Below are 23,004 nucleotides of genomic sequence, written 5' to 3' on the forward strand. Positions count from 1 at the left end.
CTTCTAGTAGAGGACTATTTCTGACAAAGTAAAAGTTCAAGACTAATGTGCCATTTATGACATTTATGAGTGTTTGTAGACTTATGATCTCAACTGTACATGATTAACACAAGTGTGTAATCAAACTACTATTTGTTTCTTTTAAGTAAATGATTGTAATATTTGTTTTTTGACTAATCAAAGGCTCCAATTAATACAGAGTAAAGCTAAACTTGTCAGTGAGGTTGAATAGAACCATCCAATTGACCTTTTTTCTGAAACAATGACCTGTTTCTTCATAAGGAAGTCCTCAAATTATTCCTTGTGTATTTTGCTGATGAGGCCTGCCCATCATGGGCTTGGCAGCCTCTCACTTATTCTTCTCAGAATCATTCTTTGGAGGGACAAAAGGACTGTGTTTGTGTGAACAGCTGTTTTTATGTCACAAGTCATGTGGTGCAGGGTTGTGACCTCCTTTCAGGAGCTCTCAAGAAACCCATGACATCATTGTTCCAAATGTGCCGCGCTCTGCCCCTCACCCACCATCTGATCCTTTCTGCAGTGGAAAGTTGCCAACTGGTCCTCCCAGAGCATCTTTGTGGGTTGTAGTTTCAGTTATAATTATCTCAACCCAAATAAAAATCAACCAAATGCAAGGTTTAGAATTTATTCATGCACGACGCATGGAATAAATGAAAGAAAAACGATTAGTTGAAATCGACATTAGATAAAATACTGTAGTATAAAATACAGCAAAACCTTCTTAACAAAAGCAATGTTTTAACCTAGATTAAAACTGTAATGGTAAGAGCAGGGAGGACATAGAGAGAGGATTTTGGTACAATACTTGGGCCTTGTTTGACTTCAGAGCTTTTTTTAAAAGTCACATGAGAAAAACATATAATTGTTCAAAAATTGCAGATTATTACAATAACTACATAAGTTATGATTGACAAAAATATTCCAACTTTTTTCTTTTTTTCTGTTAAACTTTGTGAATATATTTTTTATAAAAGCTACCTACTTCAGCTTTAGTGTGTGTCTGGATTTTGAAAATGTGGCTTTCCTACTCAGTTTTCACTCACAGTCAGTTCTCATCTCGACCAATGATGAAACTCTCATATTACATGATGGTAAATAATGATATGTGTAGTTTGTGTTCAACATTTTGATACTGGTGTAACTAAGTTATGAGAAAACAGCACATCATGATTGATCATATACCCTTAAAAAGTGAGAATATGTATTACATAGTTATGACAATATTGCATAATACTTGTGTCTTGTTAGCAAAATGACAGCATGCAGGGGAGGTGCTCAGGAACGGGAATGTTGACAGTTATAATGATGACAATAAATAATAAGTAACTTGGCTGTTAGTCCTTAAGCTTTGATACACAAATTATTAAATTTCTTTAGTTTTCATGTTATTTATTTATTTATTTATTTTTATCTGAGTTATTTCCATTGTGTGTAGTGTTTTATAGCAGTATCACCACAAAAGCAAACATTTATTCATTTCACAACTGGAACAAACTTGTTAAATGGGAAATTGTCATGATACTATAACTATGCCATATCTCTAGTACCCATAATAAGAATATGCAAAAATACAGTGCAAAAACCTTAATCCATGCCTTTTACTTCTGAACAGGCAGGTTTTCTTTTACATAGTAACTCATCTTGTTTCAGTTTGGGTATCTGGGTACAGCCTGCTGTTTTCCCTTTCTTTGTTTATGTTTTCTGGTAATTTGGCTGAGCTTTTCCTCCTGAAAACTGTGTTTTGAAATGTTGACTCACATGCTTGATAAGAGTTTGGTGAGAAGCAGACGTTTAGGTTTCTTCACTGCAGTGAGAAAGTGTTCAAGCTTCAAAGCACATTTTAAGTTTGGGTCTATCTCTCAACCAAAGGAGGAAAGTGAAGGGAGTCTGACAAGGTGATTTGGTGTTACTCATGGCTATTTAACTTTTAAAAAAATATTTAAATCTAACCTTGAGGGTGCAAAGTCACACATCGTATGTTATGCTGTGTGGTTATTGGATTTAAAACCCCCCATAAACCCTTAAAATGCACAACTCATATGGAGAATTTAAAGTCCTTAGATTTTTCAATAATCTTTGTTCCTCTTATTTTTCTACCAAGTTCAAAAGTCGAGCTCTGGTCTACTTTTTGGGGGTATGTTTTGAATGCCAGCTCTGGTTATGTGCTGGAACAACTTTGGTGGAACAACACCAAGAATCTTCTCTTTAGTTATTAATAATCAGACACAACGTCCCCTACAATAAATGTTCAGTAGAAACACAAACATTGTAATTTCTCCCTCCTAACTTTAAAATATCTTCCGAAAACATCTGCCGTCACATTGGTCACAGAAATCGATTTGCTTAACAAGCTGTGCAATAAGTTTAATCTTATTGTTTAGCTTCAAATAAGATGAATACATGTACGGATATATACAATGCCTATAAAAGGTATTCACTCCCTTGGATGTGCTATGCTCTATTATTTTTACAAATCAATCATGAGCAACAAAAACATCAAAGTGAAAACGGATTGCAGTGCCTAGATGTGCGCGCCTGATTCAGACCTATGATATCAGGCATAGGTGCATCTGCTAAATACGGATTTGAAGGGGGTGAACATATATACAAACACTTATTTTACCTTAAATGTTTAATTGTCTTTATTTTATAGGCAATTCACTTTGACATTAAATAGTTTTTTTGTGAATTCTTTTGTCAAAAGGCCAGCTTTTGTTGATTGATTTGTAAAATGAATAACGAGGGTAAAACATCCAAGTTGGTGAATACCTTTTATGGACAATGTGTGTGTAGGCTGTTATTCTACTGTCAGCAGTCCATGTTTTGGGGCCTGTATGATCTCAGCAGCTGAGATACCAATGTCACATCACTGTGGTCGTTAGGTTCTAGCAGTATCTGTCCACAGCAAAGAGGACATTTGCTTCCAGGCTGTCTGCACAATATCTGCTCTTCTCTGAGAAAACACAATCAAACCGTAACTCTGCACCTTGACTTGTTCATAATAACATCTAGATTTTCATGTAGCTCATAGATCTACTACTGGGTTTCAGATTATTGTGTTGTGAACCAGTACCAGACAGACTGGCATGCTTGACTTCACAACAGACTCTAGAATATGTTGGCTTACAGAGACATTTACGGTCAGGCCCGACCCAAAGTGTTTGTGAACTTCACACCTGCTTAGAAAACATGAATTAACACAGAAAATGTTGGAAAAATGCTTATAATATGGAAGAAACTTAGAGTTAGTAAAGTCATTTTAAAAGAGTTATAACCTAAAGCCAATTTAATTTCTGTTNAAACNTAAAACATGTTTGAANGTTGACGGTTCACCATGTTAATTTTGATGTTTTACAAAGGAAATCTTAACAAAATTATGACATTGTATAGTGTCAATTAAATGCTGCAAAAGGCATGTTAGTGGTATCTCGGTGGCTGTAGCCTGGCATCCAAATGAAATTCTGCTTAGGTTTTTAACTCAGTGAAAGCAAAAGAAAAGTAAATTGCTTCGCTGCAAGTCTCAAATAATTTGGGTAATGAATCTGTTTGTCCTGTATTACTCCTAATACATACCTGATATTAACAGCGTCTACTTAAATTTCAACAACAAATGCAACCAAAGCAACTGTGAAATGCATTGATGTCTAAAAACTCAAAGTAGTAACTCAAACATGCAGGATGCCCCCCACATCATGATAAAACTATCAATGTCCTCATAGTAAGTTTCACTGGTTAAAATGTTTCATGCTAACCCCTTTGTATGTACATCACGCCTCTGGTTACTATTTTGCTGCTACAGCAGCAGTGAGGAGGGTCTTGACTGAAGCGCCAACGGTCAAGGACAATGTGTCTGGAGGTAACTTTGTTATGGGAGCTGTGGAGACTCTGTTATCGCTCCGGCTCCATTAATTCCAATTCATTTTAGCCGTGTGATAACTAGCAGCGTCTACTTGTCTGTGCTCTCACAAATCAGTGAGCTGTGTTTCCAGATAAAGAGTGAAGTCTGCTGTGGGAGGCTTCTCTTTCCCCTGTCTGTTCTCATGAATTCAGTGTGAGCACAATTGTGTTCCTTATACTCCTCTGTGAAGGCAGTCCATATTGGCAATCATAAATGAAATAGGGAAATATGTTAGATCTTTATTTTCCTCTCACGGTGGAATTGGGAGGGTTTATATCAGCCTTATGGTTGTACGACAGCTGAGGTGTTTCTTACTGAGTGAGGCAAAAAGTATTTGCAGCCAGACATCATTCCCAGCCATGTCTGGCTGCAAATATTTTGTACAATGTTCCCCTTAATCCCTTCATATTTTTCACAGTTTATGTGAAAAGTAAGCAAAAGGCAATGTATTTTATTGAGATTTGTTTTTCACTGGAAGAAGGGAAATGTTTAACAATGCTTTATTACAAAGGAAAATGTGGCAATGTGGAACACTATTGTATAAAATACAGACACCAATATATAAAATTCTGTGCATACACTTGCACTATATCCATTGTGAAGCTGGCTGGTGGCAGTTTCATTCCATGGGGATAACAGGGACAGGGATGCTGGTCAGAGCTGATGGAAAGATTTATGGAGCTACGTCAGAGGGCAAAACTGTAAGAAAACCTGTAGATGCTGCAAGACTTTAGACTGTGGACGAGGTTCACCTCCCAGCAGGACAACACCCTGAAACAATTGCAATTGCCACCAGAACCGCAAAATAATCAAAACATTAATTTGTTGGAATAGTTCAGTCAAACCTGAGAACTAAATTTGACTGAGAATCCAGGATACTTGAAAACTGATGTTCACATCAAATCCTGAAATCCAGCCATTTTTCATGATAAGAATAAAAAAAAAAATCAGCCTCTAAATATGAGCAAAGCTGGTTGAGACACGCCCCGCACTCTGCTAAAATGTGTTTCTACAAACCCTTGACAAAAAAAAACAGTGAAGTACAAATCCAGGTCCATATTTTTCTGATTTTTTTATTAACCTGTAAAACATAGACTGTTTTCTTTTTCACTTGACTGTTTTGTGTGTAGTGTCCTTCAGTATAAAAAAATAAGACCTATTTCTGTTTGTTGTTGCAACATGACAAAAACTGAACACATTCAAGGGATATGCATATTTTTATAAGCAAGTGCAGGTATCCATAGTGTTAATGAAGAGGATTTTCTTTTTAATACTTGTGTATTGTGGATTACAGATTGTAATAGTCTAAAAATAGCTGTGTGGTGTCTGGAGATATAGCCAGCTGAACCCTCTCATATATGTGAACTCTTTAGCACATTTCTGTTTTCCTTTTGTTTATTCATCATCTATTGTTTCTTTTGAAACAATCACTACTGTCCCTCTAGCTCTGCACTCTTTATATCAAATCCGATTGTCACGACAAGATCTTTTTTTTTTTCCATTATCTTGTTAATATGAGTTCCCTTTTTCTAAAAGGCGAGAAAAGGAAAAAAAAAAAAAAGATATAACATTTTCAAGGACAAAGGAGGAGTTTGTGTTGTGGGGAGGCAGAACAGTTTAGTTTCTCACACTTGGAGGGAGCTCACTCCAAAAAGGGTTTTATAGGATCAAGTATGGTTACTATGTAGAAAACATTCAGTATAAATTTGTCATTAACACCGTCACTGCTTTAAATTATAAATTATTCTTGCCTTCAACTGTTGAATGGATGGTTCATCTCCTAGTCGGTTAGGCGTGTAAGGCAAGAAGCATGAATTTCCATGCAAGAAGAGTCACCTTGCCTGCCATCACACCTCTATGTCTACAGAAGCGGGTAAGAATCAAGCAGGGACTTCCTGTTTTCTCTGATATTGCCATAACAGTAAAGTTTTTCCCACTGTTTTCTTCTGAATTGCTGACGTCAATTTCTGTTTCAGATTTAGATTTACATTCAAAAAGTGTCACATGAAGTCCATTTTCAGAAAACTTTTATTGGCCTATCCGTGTTGTCTTCATCTCATAATTTGCTTACATTCTATTCAAAACTCAATGAGTTATTTTAGCTTCTCGGTTTTCTGTTAGTCCTTTTGAATGCAGTTTTTCCATAAAACATTTTCCGATTCCACCAGTCAGTCAGTCAGTCAGTTACACTTTCAGATGCGTCTGAAAGACTTGGAAGTCTCTGTCTTGTTAGACTGCTTCAACTGGAACATGAGCACACCTTGTGCTTTGCTTAAAGGCTCATAATTATCTTTGGGTGTTGCAACAATACTGATTTTAGGGTTCATTTAAAAATGTGTCATCTCTTCTTCCTTCCTACTTGCTTTTAAAGACTGTTGAATTTGCCTGTTTACATCAACATTTTGATGTTATATAATAAGCCTTAATGCGGAATATTATCCTAATGTTATACATGAAAACAGCTTTTATTCAACTCTCAAAACTCATGATTTCTTCCAGCAGTCACTTTGATATGCAAAGCTGCAACTGACCTTAAAGCTTGCTCATCAGTCGTGCTTGATAACGTTTGTCGTTTTTCTTTAATTTATCTTCTGTTGCACACTGATTATGTCTTTCTAGCTATTGCTTTCCAGAAACTTGTGGCAGAGAGGGCAGGCTTGCCATAAGCAGCTGGTTGTACAACTGTTTGTAGCGGTTAGAAGCAGCACCTGGTCTGGAAGCCCTGCAGGAATCTGAAACCATCAGTTTTTCCAGTGTTATGACATGACTGGGGAGAAGTGGGAGGATAATTCAGATGGTTGTCTTAGTCCAGGCAGGAGGCCAGCTCCTCACCCTCTCACCGCTCAGTGACAGAGCCACAGATGTGGGAGTGCGCTTCAAGGTTCAACCCTAGGAGGCTAATTGGCAAAATGGCACACGCTGTACTGCCCTTGAGATAAGAAGGTCTAATAGAGGAGTTTGTGTTCAATGAGACTATATTTAGTGCTGTATGGTAAGTTTCTGGATATACTCCGACTTGTCTGGCTGTCTTTACGGCACGTAATGTACCGATGCCTTGCCCCAAGTTTCACCCATCACCTTGGCAAGACACTTTTTCAGATCAGCACTTTAGACAAACTTATTTTATTTCACAATTTTTCTGGGCCTCTATTGTTTTTTTTTTGTTTTGTTTTTGTTTTTTTACTGATAAAAATAAATAAATCCTATGTGACCTCAATCAGAAAAGCTGCAAACTGATTTATTTTTTTTTTTTTTACTGTTTTTTTTTTCAATAAAGGCCTGATTTTTGGAGTGCAAAACTAATCATTTTTCAGTCAACAAATTCTTCCACATGGGCCAAGGATCTCTGCAGCTCCTCCAGAGTTACCATAAGCCCCTTGGCTGCTTGTCTTATATATCCTCTAGCTAGCCAGTAGGTTTATTGTTGTGCCATAATCTTTTCCATTTTCATATAATAGATAAAAAAGACCTCCGAGAGACATTCAAAGCTTGGGGTATTGCTTTAAATTTCTCAGCAACTTTCTCCCTGACCTCTCTGCTGTGTTCCTTGGTCTTCTCTATGTTCTCTAGCAAACCTCCAAGGTCTTCACAGAACAGCTGGATTTGCAATGAGATTAAATTACACACAGGTAAATGGTCTACCGCATGAAATGTCAATAAAATACATTGACATTTGTGATTATATTGTGACAAGGTGAAGAAGTTTGAGAGGTGTGAATGCATTTGCAATGCAGAATAATGCATACCTGTTCTTTTCAGAAATCGCGGCTTTGAAATTGAACAAAAGTACACATCACAACATCCTTTAATGTACACTTCATTTTATTGTTGCACATTTGTAATTCTTATTTAAAAGTTTTCTCAATATATCTCAAAAACGTTGGTATCCATGAAGACCCCTAGGTTCACAGTGCCAGTTTAGGCTGTGATATGCTGCTTCTCTTGTCTGCTCCTTATATGTCTGGACATGTGAATCTGTTGTAGTTTTTATCCACCTGTATGATTGGTTATGAATGGAACTTTTGTTACCGCGTCGTGCAATGTTGACTATATTAACACTGAATGGTAGGGTTTTTTTATTAAGTGCAGCAGTTTGCTTTACTTGGTATCTATTGCTGAACTCTAAATGAACTGATTGAAGACTTAAGGGTTTCCATAAAAAAGGTCATGTTATTGTTGGAAGCATTGCCTCCTGAGATTTTTGGACTCAGTTTGTTTGCAAATGCTCTTTCAGTTTTTGTGAGCCTTCAAGAAATATTATCACAGGTGCTTGAATGTTATTTTAAAAAGATTTAAGCCATAGACCTTTATTGGGTCTATGGCTTAGACCAACGAGGCCTAAGCCATAGACCTCTGTTTCCGGAGGAGAGAGGATGCAGGTGTTTCAGTAGGGCGCCCCAATGATGCATATATCTGGAGCTGGGAAAGCACAGTGCTAACAGGGTGTTTTGTCATGCAGCTTTCTAGTTTTGCTGCAGCACAGAGGGAAACACTGAGATGGGGCAAACTCAGTGGGAACCAGCAGACACTTGCTGTGAAGTTTGATATGTGCTTTTATGTTGTGAACCAAAGGGAAAAACAACTTTGCAATTCTGTGGACTGAGTTGTAGTTTGTGGTTTTAAAGCTTGCCCAGTCACAGCATGATGCCCCACTCCGAACAGAGGGGGAGCAGATTGATTAATTCATTTTTTATTTTTTTAAAGAAGTTTCTCCATGTTATTGTCCACTCTTCGCATCCTCATATTTGCACAACATACTTTGTGTGTTGTGTTATGCTTTATGAAACAAATATCAAGCTGATGAGGCGGAGAGTGTATTACTTTCAATGTCAGATCAGTTTTAAAAACACTTCATTTAGATTACCTTGAGGCCTATTTCTTAAGTGAAGAATGATCTCAGTTGCCGCATGTTTGGAATGGTTCTTATTTTCTTTCAGGTGATAAAAGTGTTTGATGAAAACAACACCAGCAAGGCTGTAGAGGTGCCCACTGATGTCACTGCCAGGGACATATGCCAGCTGTTTGTCCTGAAGAATCACTGCATTGATGACCACAGCTGGGCTCTTATTGACCACCACATCCAGCTAGGAATAGGTAAGATATTTTTTGCCTCCTTGATTATCTGGCTGGGCATATTCCAATCTGAGAGTACCATCAGTTATAAGGAACTGACATGGTCCCTAATATATTTTGATTAATTCTTTTATTTTTATATCACTGTAGCCCCACTGTTAATTACAGTTAATTGCCAGTAATATAGAATTTAGAGACATAAAATGTTTATTTTAGTTTAATTATTTAATATGCATGTCAGTAATTGCTGTTTTTTTAAACCAATCTACTTTGAATTGTGTTTAATGTGCACATTATTATTATTATTATTATTATTATTATTATTATTATTATTATTATTATTATTATTATTATTATTATTATTATTATTATTATTATTATTTTGCAATTTGATGCTTCCTGTCCAAAGCACATTGTCTGACAACATAATGAGAAAAACAGAATTCTGCTAAACATCATTTCTCTTATATTCTGGGACACTGGGTGGAGATGGTAAATACAGCTGAAACCAGATGTTGCGCTGTAGGTTTCCTGTTTTAACCCAGTTAGGATTGACACAGTTATTTAGACCTTCTAAATTATGAGATACAAATTATTGTAGTTTTTTAATCACTTCCTTAACAGTCAAAACTTTATTTGCTATTAAATTGCTATTAAACGTCATGATTTAGATCAAACATTTTGAGTATAATTCTTGAGTGTCACCTTTAGTGCACTACATTCCAACAGTAAATGCCCAGATATTGTGGGTAAAGTAACATGAGACATAAACAGAGGCTGTCTTTCAGCATCAGCAAGCCATTCTGTAAATCCAGCAGAACAAACAGCTTTGTCTTGTCAGGAAGTGGGTGGAGCTTCACTTGGGTTGCCAGGTGAGGGGCGGGGCTTCGCTTGGCGTTAAGGTGACAAAAATCTGACGGAACAATTTAGAGGTTTTTGAAACAGGTCGTTTTGCAGACAGTAGCAGAACATTTACTTATTTCCAAAAATGTTTTATTTTTTGCTCTTGGATTGTTTATAGAAAGAGATACCAAAGTGAAAGAATATAAATATGCAAAATGTGACTTTTGCATAATAATGTAGATTTTGGTTTGATAACACACCTGTTTCCCTGTAACTGGTCACTCACTTGTTAAAACCTTTCATTCATTAAGCTTTCATTCATGTTCTCCCGCTGTGTTTTCTCCAGAAAGGACCATAGAAGATCATGAATGTGTTATGGACGTGCTATCAGGCAATGGGATGGAGACAGACAGTCGGCTGTATTTTAGAAAGAATTATGCTAAATATGAATTCTTTAAGAAACCGCTGGTGAGTTTGCCACAAAATTCTACTGCGTGTAAAGTAATCAGACCAGTGGTGGTTCTTGCATGAATGGTGTCCTGGACAAGTCTATTATCTAAATCATCTAAAATCAGGCACGGGATATCGTGCAGTGAAGTCTCACACAAAGCACATAAAATAGTTCCCCATTTCCCTCCAGCAAGCAGAGAGCACACTCTCCCCATTGAGAGATAAAATCAATAGCAACTTTGTTTAAAGCCTAGTAAGGACAAGACAGTTATATTTTTCTTTCTGGTGCTTGTTCCTCCCTGGGAAATGTCCCATATGGCCCACATCAAAATCTGCCACTGGATCACACACATCTTGCAATTGTTTAAAAGATGAATTAATGTTAAACAAATTTTGCTAAATTTTGTAGGACTTTTTCCCAGATCATATGGTTTCCATATCAACAGAAACTAATGGCATTGTGGATCACTCCGAGCTTATTGAGGTATGGAGGTTTTTGATTTTGAGAGCCAATGGTATGAAATAAAACCTGTGAATGGTCAACTATTTCCCCATGTCTCCCAAACAGATCTTCCTCAAATCCAGCACTTGTCCTGAGATCCATGGCCACCTTCATGTCAAAGAGCAAAGCAAGAAGTCCTGGAAGAAGTTTTATTTTGTTTTACGGAGGTCAGGGCTTTATTTCTCCACCAAGGCAACTTCTAAGGTTAGTAAAACAAACATTCAACAAATAATTAAACAACGTTTTTGAGTATTTTATTGATATAATTTCAGTTTACAATTTTAGAAATATACGTCTGCTGTATTTTCAAAATAATTAATGTTGCATTATCTAGGGTTGATGCAGTTTGTCCTCAGAGGGGGGTCTAAATGCATAGAACCAATTGAAAAACTCTTTTAAAATCAGTAAAATCAGTTCATGATCAGTTCATCCTCTGCATGTGCACCAAAGGTGTTATAAAAAGGCACTGGAGCAGGTTGAGCTTGGTTTTCCTGAGCCCAGCCGCAGTGGAAACCATGCTCTGTGCTGCTGACAAGTGAAGCTTATACCTGGTCTGCAGCCATGCCAGCACACCCACTTTTCAACTGCTTTGCTTTCATTTCTTACAACAGTAGGTCTTTTGTTGTTAAAGTACAGGTAGGTTTGGTATGGCGCCCGCTTTTCGTCCTGCATGTTTACAATCCATCTGGTGTCTTGGTCAAACACTTTGCTAGTCAGTCAGCACAGACATTAATGGCTGAAGCATTACTTTAAATAAGGAAGTGGGAACAGTGTGTCACATGAAAGCAGAACAATGAACGTCTTTCAGTTTTTTTTTTTTTTTTTTACTCAGAGTTATCTTTGACACAGTGTAGCTATTGATGCTGTCTCTATGTCTAAATGCATGCTTATCTCTTTCATTAAATATTTTGATTTTTCAGATGGAAATTCAGTTTCAAATATCATGCTCCACTACTGAGTTCTTATATTTTCTCATTTTCATGCTAATTTAATTGGCAGTACTGTCTATTTTGACATTATCGAAATATTTTAAAGAAACCATAATCTTTTTTTAGGAAAATACATATCCTTTTGCTTTCTCATATATTTTCTATTAATCATTGTCACATAAAATGAAATAACAACCATTACCATTGGCATGTACATGTATATTGAGCAGAAATATGTCTTATCCGATAAAGATGTTTATACCTCCAGAACTTTCCAGTAATTTTAAATGTACTTTGTTGGGTTTTAATGTGACAGACGTGTAATTGTTATATGGATGGAAAATGACAAATGCTTTTTCAATTCTTTTTTAAATAACAACACAAATCTCTGTGTTTGCATTTGTCATCACCCACGTTCAGTGTGATACACCTAAATAAAATCCACAGCAACCAACTGCAACTTGTGCCTAATATGAACAATTTTGGTGTATAAGGCATGTTTCTCTAAGTCTCTGTGTAACTTTAGAGTAACAGTTTTAATGATGGGCATTTTTTTTTCTTCTTCTTTCTTTTTTTTTATATTTCCATTTAAGCTCCTAACTACAGCAGTCTTTGCCGTATTTTCACAAGAAGCTCTGTTTGATGTACAGGAACCAAGGCATCTCCAGTTCTTTGCTGATTTCGCCGACAGTGACATCTACACTGTTGTATCAGCCAAAAAAGCGCATGGAGCACCAACAGAGTTCGCTTTCTGTGTCAAGGTAGGGAGAGCTTCTTTTACTTCACGACGTTTGAACTTGTTTTGAAGAGAGAAGAGAACTATCAAAGCTTTCGGGTTTCCAACACACATTGTATTTCAATATCGTGTCTGCTTGTTACGTCTCACTGCAGGCTACAAAGTGCAGTTCGTCTCGTGATTTGAAACTGCTTTGTGCGGATGATGAGCAGACCAAGACCTGCTGGATCACAGCCATGCGCTTGTTAAAGGTTGGCTTGCTGATGAATAACTGCGGCTGATATGTAGGAAGAGGAATGCTGAGTCAGTGCTAGAATCAGATTTAGCTTTGGAAAGAGGTCAGGGGAAACTATCGAGTGATGCTGGATTAGCATTCCCGCTCTTGATAGAGGCAGCATGTGTTCATTGTCTGGATATCTGATGGAGCAGTGGGTCCATCACACTCCTCCATAAATAAAATTGAGTGTAGCATAAAATATGAATTTCAGTGGATAATCTTTTTTTCTCTCGTCTTCACAACAAATAAATAAGGTTTAAAAATTAAATGCAATGCAGTGTCTGGGTTCAAATTAATCATTTTAACCTTCTTCATCTTTCAGTTTGGGATGCAACTTTACCAAAACTTCATTCAGCCTCATCAGAAGCAAAAAGTCTCATCCATGGTAAGCTGAAGTTGTAAAGTTGTCTGTAATAATGGGAGCTGAAGTTGTTTGCGTAGTGTTTCGGTGCTAGTTAGATTGTTGTAAATTTGTTTATAAAGTTCTATTCCTGAATGTCAGCCACGGTTCCATAGAGCTATAAAAATTATATGTTTACTGAGAACATTTTTGACGTCTTCCAACATTTTCTCTCTTCCGTAAAAACTATAATACTATGATTTCTTTGTGAGAGAATACTTGGCTAGAAAGAAGTAGTGGAACATTATAAAAGCAAACACGAGTGTAAAGCAGACTAATAAACTTGAACCATGAGACAAAGTTCTATGAATTGCTGCACGTTTTTTTTCTTATTGAGTGGTTTTTAATGCGGTGCTATAAACTTAATATATGTCAGTGTTCTTCTTTTAGCCTCTGTTAAAATAAATCAGTCAATGAAGCCTTAAAAACAATGTAAATACATAAAAAAAATGCAACAGTGATATAATTCTGTAGGACAAATAACTCACCTTCAGTGTTTCAATGTGGACTTCATGTCCCAGAATAGCCTCAAACTTTACTGAGGCAGCAAACAGGATCTATTTATGGGTTATGTGCATGTTCGCAAGCTGCCAGCCTTCTAAAAATACATAATTATCAGCTGCTCTCACATTTGACAGCTCATCCCTTCTTCTTCTTTTCCTGCTGTCATGGGGTCGAATGCTCCCTGGCAGACATAGCCAGGAGGATTTGCTAGAAAGATTGGAAAGTATGTGAATCAGCTCGATGCCAAGCTGGGTAATTAAATTTTATGTATAGATAACATGATATGTTTCAGCAGAATTGCTGCCATTTATAAATGACAGTTGAGCTGATGAGTGTTTACGGCATGTGATGTGGGTCAGAAAGGATAAACAGCAGTAAAAAAAAAAAAAAAATGTTTAAGAGCACTCATTTTAATTGCAGAGCTTAGTTGGTGGAACGGCAATAAGTGTTGCAATTTGAAAGCTTTGAGGTAATCCTCATAAGAAGAATTTTCTTGACTGTGTGTGTAGTTTAGAGCCACTCACTCTATGACAGCTTAAAAGAGTAAAATGTGCCCATGTGTCATTCTTTCCAAAGCCACTCTAATCCCTTTTCAATAGGGCTTTCTGTCTGGAATTATCTAGAAATGATGAGGATGGAGTCACATTACACAGACACTAGGTGGCAGTGCAATCCCACATGGCAGCAAGTCTTTAAATCTTCCGTAACCTATAAAAGGGACTCAATTAAAAACAACCTGCATTTTATTTCTGTGATTTAGATTTTCACTTGCTTGAACTAATGTGTCTTTTATGGTTTAATTGCAGTGCCTAAAACAATATATAATTTCTTTACCATTTCAGAGAAGCATCTCTGAGAACTCGCTGGTGGCCATGGACTTTTCTGGCCAAAAGACACGAGTGATCGAGAACCCGTCTGAAGCTCTGTCTGTGGCTGTGGAGGAAGGCCTGTCATGGAGGGTGAGTCAAGGATTTCTCAACAAATGTCTCACTCTATACAAAGAGAGACCGGCTTCACGTCAGCGTTGTTTATTTTACATTATTTTTTTTTTCTCTCATGTAAAAGGGAGTAAATGAGAGACAAACCTACAAAACAATTTATGGTTTTTACTTTTTATCCAAAATATTTTATAAGTGTGGCATGCCTTCTATGTAATGTATGAAAATGTATAATCTGGTCTAAATGGAGTTCAGTGCAACTAACTGCAGAAGTTACCTTATTAGTGAATAGAGTCTACCACTGTGTATTTTATTCTCAGTTAAAATCCAACTGTTCTCTGAAGGACTCAGACGTTTGTTAGAGAGCATAAGTGAACAAACAGCATCAGGAAGATCATGGAAGTCAGCAAAGAGGTCAGGAAAAAAGCTGTGCAAAACTAGAAAAATACGTTGTGGACAATTTAAAAGCAGGTCAGGTTATCTGAAAGTTTACAAAATTTCAAAGAGCAATTTATAGTTTGAAAATGAAAAAAAATGAATAAATAAAATAAAATAAATAAATGCATCTGTAAGCCTTCCAAGACATAGTTTTACATTTTAACTGAGAAGCTGAACAAGGCATTAATCTGAGAAACAACCAAGAGGCCCTAGGTTACTCTGGAGGAGCTGCAGAAATTCACAGATCAACTGTGAGAATCTGTTGTCAGGGAAACTAGTAATACTAAGCCCTTCTGATCTGGGCCCCGTGAAAGAGCTGCAGGAACAAAGCAAGAGGGAGTCCAGTTTGCAGTTTGCCATCTGTCACATGGGGAAAAGCAAACATGTGAAGGAGCTCAGATACAATGAAATCAAAATTTGAATATTTGGCCTGTATGCAAAACACTGTTGATACTGTCAATATAATCTGACTGAGCTTGACTTAATTTGCAAAATAAAAAAGGCAGAGCTTTCAAACGTGCAAAGCCGGTTGAGAAATATTAAAATCCATGCATCATTTTCTTCCTGCATCGAAATTATGTGCTGCTTTATGTGAAGAGCGGTTTGAGATTTGAGTTGTCAAAATAATTGGAAAGTGCTATAAAAGTTCAGTCCATTTACCATTTACCATTAGTCTAGCACATAAAATCTCAATAAAATAAAATGAAGTCAGTAGTTGCAATGTGACAACATGTACAAAGACTGGAGTATGAATAAGTCTGCAAGGCACTAATTGAAAGCTTCTCACAAAGCAATGAAGACGATTAAAGAGAAAACAGGTTAACCGAATATTAACATTATTATATATCATTATATATGTTATATTATGACAATCACTCATGTCTCCCTCAGAAGAAAAGCTGCCACCGTTTGAGTGGTCACGGGAGCCCCTCCTCCACACAGAGCTCAGTTCCAAACCTAGGTATGTGAGATACGTCTCTGTCTGCTTCACGTATGTACACACGTAACAAAACAGCTAACTCCCAGTCTTTGTGCTGCAGCAATCCACTTGGCTCAGCCGTGGTTCCATGGAAAGCTGTCTCGGGAAGAAGCTCAGCATTTAATTACCCAGCAGGGTCTTATTGATGGGTAAGTTGTTAATTCTCTTTTAGCATATTGTCTCGCTTAAGACAATTGGGATTTTGCAAACAGGGTGACCTCTTGCCTCATATCATTTAGAGAGTTTTTCTCTCTTAGCTGATTTGCAAAAGAGCAAGTATAACAACACATTTATAATTGTTTACACTCAGACCAATCGTGTGCAGTTGACAAAAGTGTTATTTACAAATGATGACCATTAAAATGGCTACATTTTTGTGCTGCAGTGTCACAGCTTAACACTTTCCTTTGCTTTTATTTGTCAACACGTCAGTGATATCTTTACCAAGACAACTAAAACAACAATCTTTAATTGACTATATTATGTTTTACTACTCATCTCAATAATTCGTAAATCTTTAAATATCGGTAAGTCTCAGAAGTCATATTTTAACATACATGCTTTGTCTTGAACTACACTAACGGGGTTTCTTCCTGTTCCAGAGTGTTTCTTCTGAGGGACAGCCAAAGCAACCCAAAGACGTTTGTTCTCTCACTCTGCCACATGCAGAAAATCAAACACTTTCAGATTCTACCAGTAAGTACACTCATTTGCATAAGTCTAAGCTAAACTGGAAAACTTTTTTTTTTCTGATTAAAAGGTCGGTCAGATGAGGGTGTTCTTACAAATGCAGAGCAAAATAATTTTATTTGTGGTAATAAATTGCCAAAAAGAGAAAGGAGATACATGTCATAAGATTATTTAACATCTTTATAGTCAGAGCTCAACTCAAAATCAAATTGAATCGCTCTGATTAATGGCACTGATTGTTTTCCAGATCAAATTTGGAATCATAGTATAAAACAAAAACAAACAAACAAACAAACAAAAAAAAAAACAACAATACAGTATAAACTTTACTAGATTTTCCTCCAACTTTTCTGACAGATTGAATTATTTGATGCCTGAACAACAGCAATACAAGCAGTTTCCCTGGATTCACATTGCAGATGTTCCTAGCTGTAGCAGATGGAGACTTGTCATACACCACTTTTGTTTTCCATTTTCAACCAAAACTTCCAAATGTTTGGAGATTCACCTGTGCATTTACTGTAAAGATGATGAATGACGTCTACCCTGCTATTTCACCTGCAGTACAGCTTAATATCATTATTATGTGCATTGGCTTGTTTTCTGTAGTCATCTTACTATCTTTTATTGCAATGACACCAGACAAATCTCCTAGATAAACACGTCTCCTTGACTATTATGCAAGTTGTTGTCAGATATATACCTGCCATCTCCATTTAAATTTAGAGAAGTAAACTAATAGGAGGTGGAAAGACCTGTCTGGGGAAAAAAATAAAAAAATAAAATAAAATAAAGAAAATCATAACTTTAAACCACTTCCATGATTTTATCAACATATAGCTCAAGAAAAAAAAAAGAAAATAAAAGAAAATTCACTTATAAAGACTTAAATAGTCATACTTTAAGCCTGTTAGTCTTACATAGCACTACTTCATGGTAACATCTATGATGTTGTGTCTCATTCATGGGAACACAAGTTAGAAGATGGTTGGTTGTAAGGCTACATTTTATCCAACTAAGTCACAGTTTCCAACAAAATCGGAAAACATATTGAAAAACTAGTGGTGTAGACATATAACCTAATTAAAAATTGTATTTTACAATTAATATGCCATAAATCATCTTAGAATGTATTGTAATAATTTGTTTCAAATGTCCAGAAACCTGTGATAGAGCGAATTGAGGATTTTGGAAATTGCATTTCTTTTCACATAATACAACTTGACTCTAAGTTATGGATCATATCTGGGGCTCCTTGCTCTTTTGGCTCAAAACATGTCCTTGTATGACAATATTGGTAAATTTGAAGTCATTAACATATATTGTTGAATAATCCTAACTAAAGGTTTAGATCGACATGAAAAACAGATGAGAAATGAGCCAAACATGCAAAATAAACTCTACACCAAGGTCAATTTCACTTGTTTTCTATTTGCCACAATTAGCAGAATTTGTATTACATTTGTCTCTGTTTTATGTGCACATATGAATGTGTGTATTTGGTCCATTTTAGGTGGACGATGAAGGGGAGCTGTTCTACAGTTTGGATGACGGTCACACACGATTTACTGATTTGATCCAGTTAGTGGAGTTTTACCAGTTAAACCGTGGGACTCTCCCCTGCAGACTGAAGCATCACTGTATCCAGATCACCCTGTGAAATGGACACTAAAGACTCCCCAATGGGCCCTTTACTCTGGGTTTTGTTGGACAAACACCCTTTTCAATTTTTTTTTATTTTTATTTTTTATTTTTTTGCCTTACAGAAGAACAACGTAGAGACTGTGGTTTTCACAATGTGGAATATTCTCCATCTTTGTTTTTCTCTTTCAGGAAAAGCCAGCTGTCAGATTGGACTGTATGACCATTATAGATTGCAAACAAGATTATTTTTTAACTCAGCTGTCTTTCTACATGTATTGGGAAATCTATTTTTCAAAGCCTAATCATGACGATTTGCTCTAAGAAGTGTGACATTGTGTTACTTCACAATATCAGTGAAACTTTTTTGTAATACCTGGTTTTCTAATGGTGTGCACAAACAATATTGCTGAAGCTCCTTTATACTCTACAACCACAGACTTTATTATATGTTATTGGGATTTTGTCTTTTTGTTCGCGGTATGCCAACATGCATAATAATGAAAGAGAAGTGGTTCTGAAAATGTAATAAAAAAAATAAAAAATCTGAAATTTCTCCCTTTGCAATTACAGCTGCAAATGTTTTGGAAGATGTATCTAATGACTATCATTTTCACAAAATAGCTTGCCCCAGTCAGATTGCATGGAGAGCATTGATATGTTTTAGAGCATTAATATGTTTTAATTTAAACCTTTCCGTTGTAGCTCTGGTAGTAAGTTTAGGGCTGTTATCCTGCCGATGGGTGAATCTCTTGCCTAGTTTTAAGTCTCCTACAAGTTTTCAGTGACCTCATCTGACCACAGCACTTTTCTTCCATTCTTTCACATTTGCTGTGTCTCATATATGTCTTGGGGGGGGGGGACTCCAAATAGTACTTCTTAAGATTTTCCCCTTGCCAATTTTCTGTGAAACCCAGATTTGTGGAACACATGACAAATAGCTGCCCTGGCTTCAGATTATCCCACCTGAGAGGTGGATCTCTCCAATTCCTCCAAAGTTACCACAGGACTCCCACCTATCTCTTCTGATGACTGCACTTTTTACCTGGCCTGCAAGCAGAAGTGGATAACCATGTCGGTTTGTAGTATCGCCACACTCTTTTCATATCTAGATGATGATATGAAAAGATGTGAGACCTCAAAAGCTTTATACCTGATCTGTCTGCTGTTTCTTTGTCTTTCTCATGTTGTTTGTTAACAAATGATTTCAAACAAACCTCTTCAGTTGTTGAATCAAACTGAGCACACGTCAACACTATTTACTAATTAGCTGACTTCTGATCGCTATTGAATGCACCATTTTTCTTAATGGGCACTAGATGGCTGCTGATTACAATTACATGCCACATTAAAAAAAAAAAAAAAAAATAAAAAATCAATTTATGTGCAAAAAAAGGCAGACCTGCAAGAAAACGTTGAGTTATGTGCATCCCAATAAAAATATATTAAAGTCTGTGATTTTTAAAGTAGAAAAAAATTGAAAAAAAGTTAAGGTGAATAATTATTTCGGAAGGCATGGTAAACTTGATTCATTTCAAATAAAGAAGCGTTTGCTTGGATGCATGCAGTTCTGAAAACATCAGTAAGAACACATTTCAGCTGTTAAATAGGGCTATTTTTTCTTGTTTTTGTACCTCTCAGTGTTCAGGATGTTTTTTTGTTTTTGTTTTTTTTTTTTTTTTTAGTTGAGAGAAACTGCCTCTCAAGAAATAGAACAGCGTTTACAGCTTTTACCTTTCAGCCATCGTGAAGAAATTCTGTATATCTGATTCTTATCGCACTAAATTCAAATGTAAGATAAAATGAACCCCTTTGGAGTTTGTTCTTTTTGTTTTCTCACCTGGATTGATTGTAATTAGATCACCACTTAAAGGCAGTGTCAGAAATGTCTTTGTCATGGTTGTTTGTATGCCATTAGCACTGCTGTGTAAAATCAGCATAATTCATTATTATTTTTTTTTAAACAAAACTACATTATTAAAAGAATATATTTCGAGTCACTTTTAAAATAGATGTCTGCGTTTTCTTTTAGCTTCAAAATTTTGCATTCAGATTGATTTTTATCTGTTGCTGTTTGTTGCTCAATTGATATCTGTGGTGTGAGGAGATCTAGCCATTGTAATGTACTAATTTTTTATTTTTTTATTATGTTTTTCCAAATAAGCTGCATTGTTTTTTTTTGGTGATAGGGCCACAACCAGCAATTTTCGGATCGATTTGGAACCTATGCTCAGTTCCACAATTTTCTCACATTTGTCAATAAGCTGCAAGATTACTTATTAATCTGTGCATGGCAATAGTCTCTAACAAAGACATAGCATTACATAGACCATGCAGGGGTTGTCCCATGTCCAGTACCTGTAACCTAAAATAACTTGAAGCTGTTAGAGAAGATTTTATGGTAAATATGCATCCATAGATCTAGATTTAGAGCTAACATCTAAACCAGAGATTTCTCTTGTAGTATTCTTTTTCCCCCATGTTATTTTCACACTATAGTGTAACATGCTGACATGGTTTGACAGCAGGGGGCTGCTGTGGATCGGCTGGTTTTCAGATGGAAGATCAGAAGTTTGATCTTCTGCCATATGTCGAAATGTTGTTGGGTAAAATGTTGAACTCTATCTCAAAATGGGTCTGGTATGCAGCACTGATTATATAAGGTTTAATTTTACTCCAATTTATGCAAGGAGGAGCAATCTGGCTGAAAAAAGTTACAGCAATAGAGAATTTAAATGTTACAAGGAAGAATTGTTTTATAAATGGGAACATTTGATGTGAAGATCCAATACTTGTGTTCTGATGCAGACATTTTGAAAGAAAGACGTGTATTGACTGACTAAACTCAACTCTTGTGACTTGTGATATGTTGTTGTTGTTGCTTTGTCTGACTGGATTTTACCTCTACCACACCCCATAAAAAGGCTATAATTTGTGCAGTATTTCTTTTTAAAGTAACATTTCTTTTAAAACTCGCATATAATAAGATATCTACAATATTTCTATCTAATAAATCTGTTTTACCTTGATTTAATTGATAATGTTTAAGGAGATACAACGACTGCACTGGCTTTGTATCTGTCCTTATGAAGTCTAACTTTTCTCTCAAGCCACCAATCCAACCTTTTTACATTTCATGGGAAAAGCTACCTTTACCTTCATCCACTAGATGGTACCAGAGACATTTTGCTTGCTTGAAACCATAGTAGATATTTAAACATTAATATTTCATGTATTATTTAAGGAATTAATGAATATGGTCTTATTTAAACTTTTTCAGCAACTTAGGGTTCCTGAAAAATTAAAAAAAAAAAGAAACATACTTGCCTCAGGTACTGTAAACTACTCCATAATTGTATATATTCATAGCAATTTAAGAATACTCAAAGAATCTACTTGTTACTGGCATTTCATAGGTCTCTGCGTTATAGCAACCATTTCGGTACAGTAACTTTTACGCTAATGATGGTTAAGATAATGTCAGCTGCTTGCACAGTAATGAATTTGTGGTAATCTCGTAAGAATGGTATTTAGGATTCCACGGGTGAAAGCAAATCCTCATGGATATACACTCCCCACCCAACACAAAATGGAAAAGGATATCTTGTCAATCTCCTCGGTTGTGATATAAACACATTGCCCCTATACCTGCCCTGCTCCACTTCAAGTGCATATTTCGAAACACTTCTCTCATCCAGGGGAGACATGTGCACACAGAGAAGTCTTAAACGCACCCCTGCTTCCGAGGTCTTGTGCTAAATGTTGTTTTGGATGTATTCCTGCCATTGATCGGAGTCTGGCTGCAGGGGGAGAGATGGCAGCTGGGAGAGACTGCGCTTCCTTTAATGAATTCATCCAGCGCAAACGGCCTGTGGATACACAATCTCTCCCAGTAAAGAAATCTTGTCTCCATTCTATCTTGGCCCTCATGGACAACCAGCAGGGTTTGTAACACCTCACACCAGCACAACCATGAAGAATTCACTCCTGCCTGCTCTCGGACTCTTATGACTTCAGGTTCTGTTCTTGAGAGCTGTCAACTTTGCTCTGTTCTTAAATGCCCCTCTTGTTGTATTCCTCTTGAGTGTATTAAATTATCCGCCTTTGCCTTTTCTCGGCCAATGTCTGCATATATCCAGTGAAGTGAAGACCTTGCTGTTTGCTGTGCTTGTGATTCACAAAGAGGCATTATTTGGACGTGGGTTAAAGTCTACGAGGAAATGACAGTGGTTTTGTTGGGAGATGCACTGCGGTGAAGGTTAGTGGGGTATTTTGCTGGGTTTTAGCAGAAACATTTTCCCAAAGGGAGCATGGAAAGCCAGAAGCAAATTTGAGTCATGACCATTCTTAGCCTTATAACAAATTATAAAGGTTTAATTTTCACACAGTGTGAATGAAACAGTTTGCATAAAATACAAATGGGTATGATGGATCAAACTAGCAGACTCTGTATAGTTTACTGAGTTGCATGATGCTCTTTTCTTATCCCTATTACTGGTCATATTGACATTGAAAACCATCATCACTTCTGTAACCCTAACCAGACACAGTAGAACAGTTGTTTCAACAGACATAAAAAAAATATACTTTTAGGAAGTGAACTGGAGAAGGTGTTGTGATGGTTGAAGGAACTCCCAGCAACTTTCAAAAACATTCATTATTGTTAAGTTGAAGGTCAATGAGAC

At 36.5% G+C, this 23,004-nt stretch overlaps 1 protein-coding gene across 2 annotated transcripts in view; it reads left to right on the forward strand.

Moving 5' to 3' along the window:
- The window catches only part of grb14 (growth factor receptor-bound protein 14), a 31,485-nt gene extending 11,165 nt beyond the window's left edge, over positions 1-20,320 (forward strand). The window contains exons 1-13 of one of the 2 annotated variants that reach the window (XM_015047109.1): positions 5,559-5,792; positions 8,857-9,013; positions 10,182-10,303; positions 10,695-10,769; positions 10,854-10,991; positions 12,367-12,477; positions 12,608-12,703; positions 13,052-13,114; positions 14,476-14,592; positions 15,901-15,970; positions 16,050-16,137; positions 16,591-16,684; positions 18,192-20,320. In XM_015047109.1, the coding sequence (XP_014902595.1) occupies positions 5,730-5,792; positions 8,857-9,013; positions 10,182-10,303; positions 10,695-10,769; positions 10,854-10,991; positions 12,367-12,477; positions 12,608-12,703; positions 13,052-13,114; positions 14,476-14,592; positions 15,901-15,970; positions 16,050-16,137; positions 16,591-16,684; positions 18,192-18,338 (1,341 nt within the window). In that variant the 5' untranslated portion in view covers positions 5,559-5,729 and the 3' untranslated portion in view covers positions 18,339-20,320. Of the gene's footprint in view, positions 1-5,558; positions 5,793-8,856; positions 9,014-10,181; positions 10,304-10,694; positions 10,770-10,853; positions 10,992-12,366; positions 12,478-12,607; positions 12,704-13,051; positions 13,115-14,475; positions 14,593-15,900; positions 15,971-16,049; positions 16,138-16,590; positions 16,685-18,191 lie in introns of those variants that run through there. The other variant, XM_015047108.1, reaches the window with a different exon arrangement.
- Positions 20,321-23,004: the final 2,684 nt, after the last annotated feature.

The sequence above is a fragment of the Poecilia latipinna genome, unplaced genomic scaffold, assembly GCF_001443285.1.
Source record: "Poecilia latipinna isolate Pla-1442-1.1 unplaced genomic scaffold, P_latipinna-1.0 Scaffold807, whole genome shotgun sequence".
In the NCBI taxonomy this organism is placed as follows: Eukaryota; Metazoa; Chordata; class Actinopteri; order Cyprinodontiformes; family Poeciliidae; genus Poecilia; species Poecilia latipinna.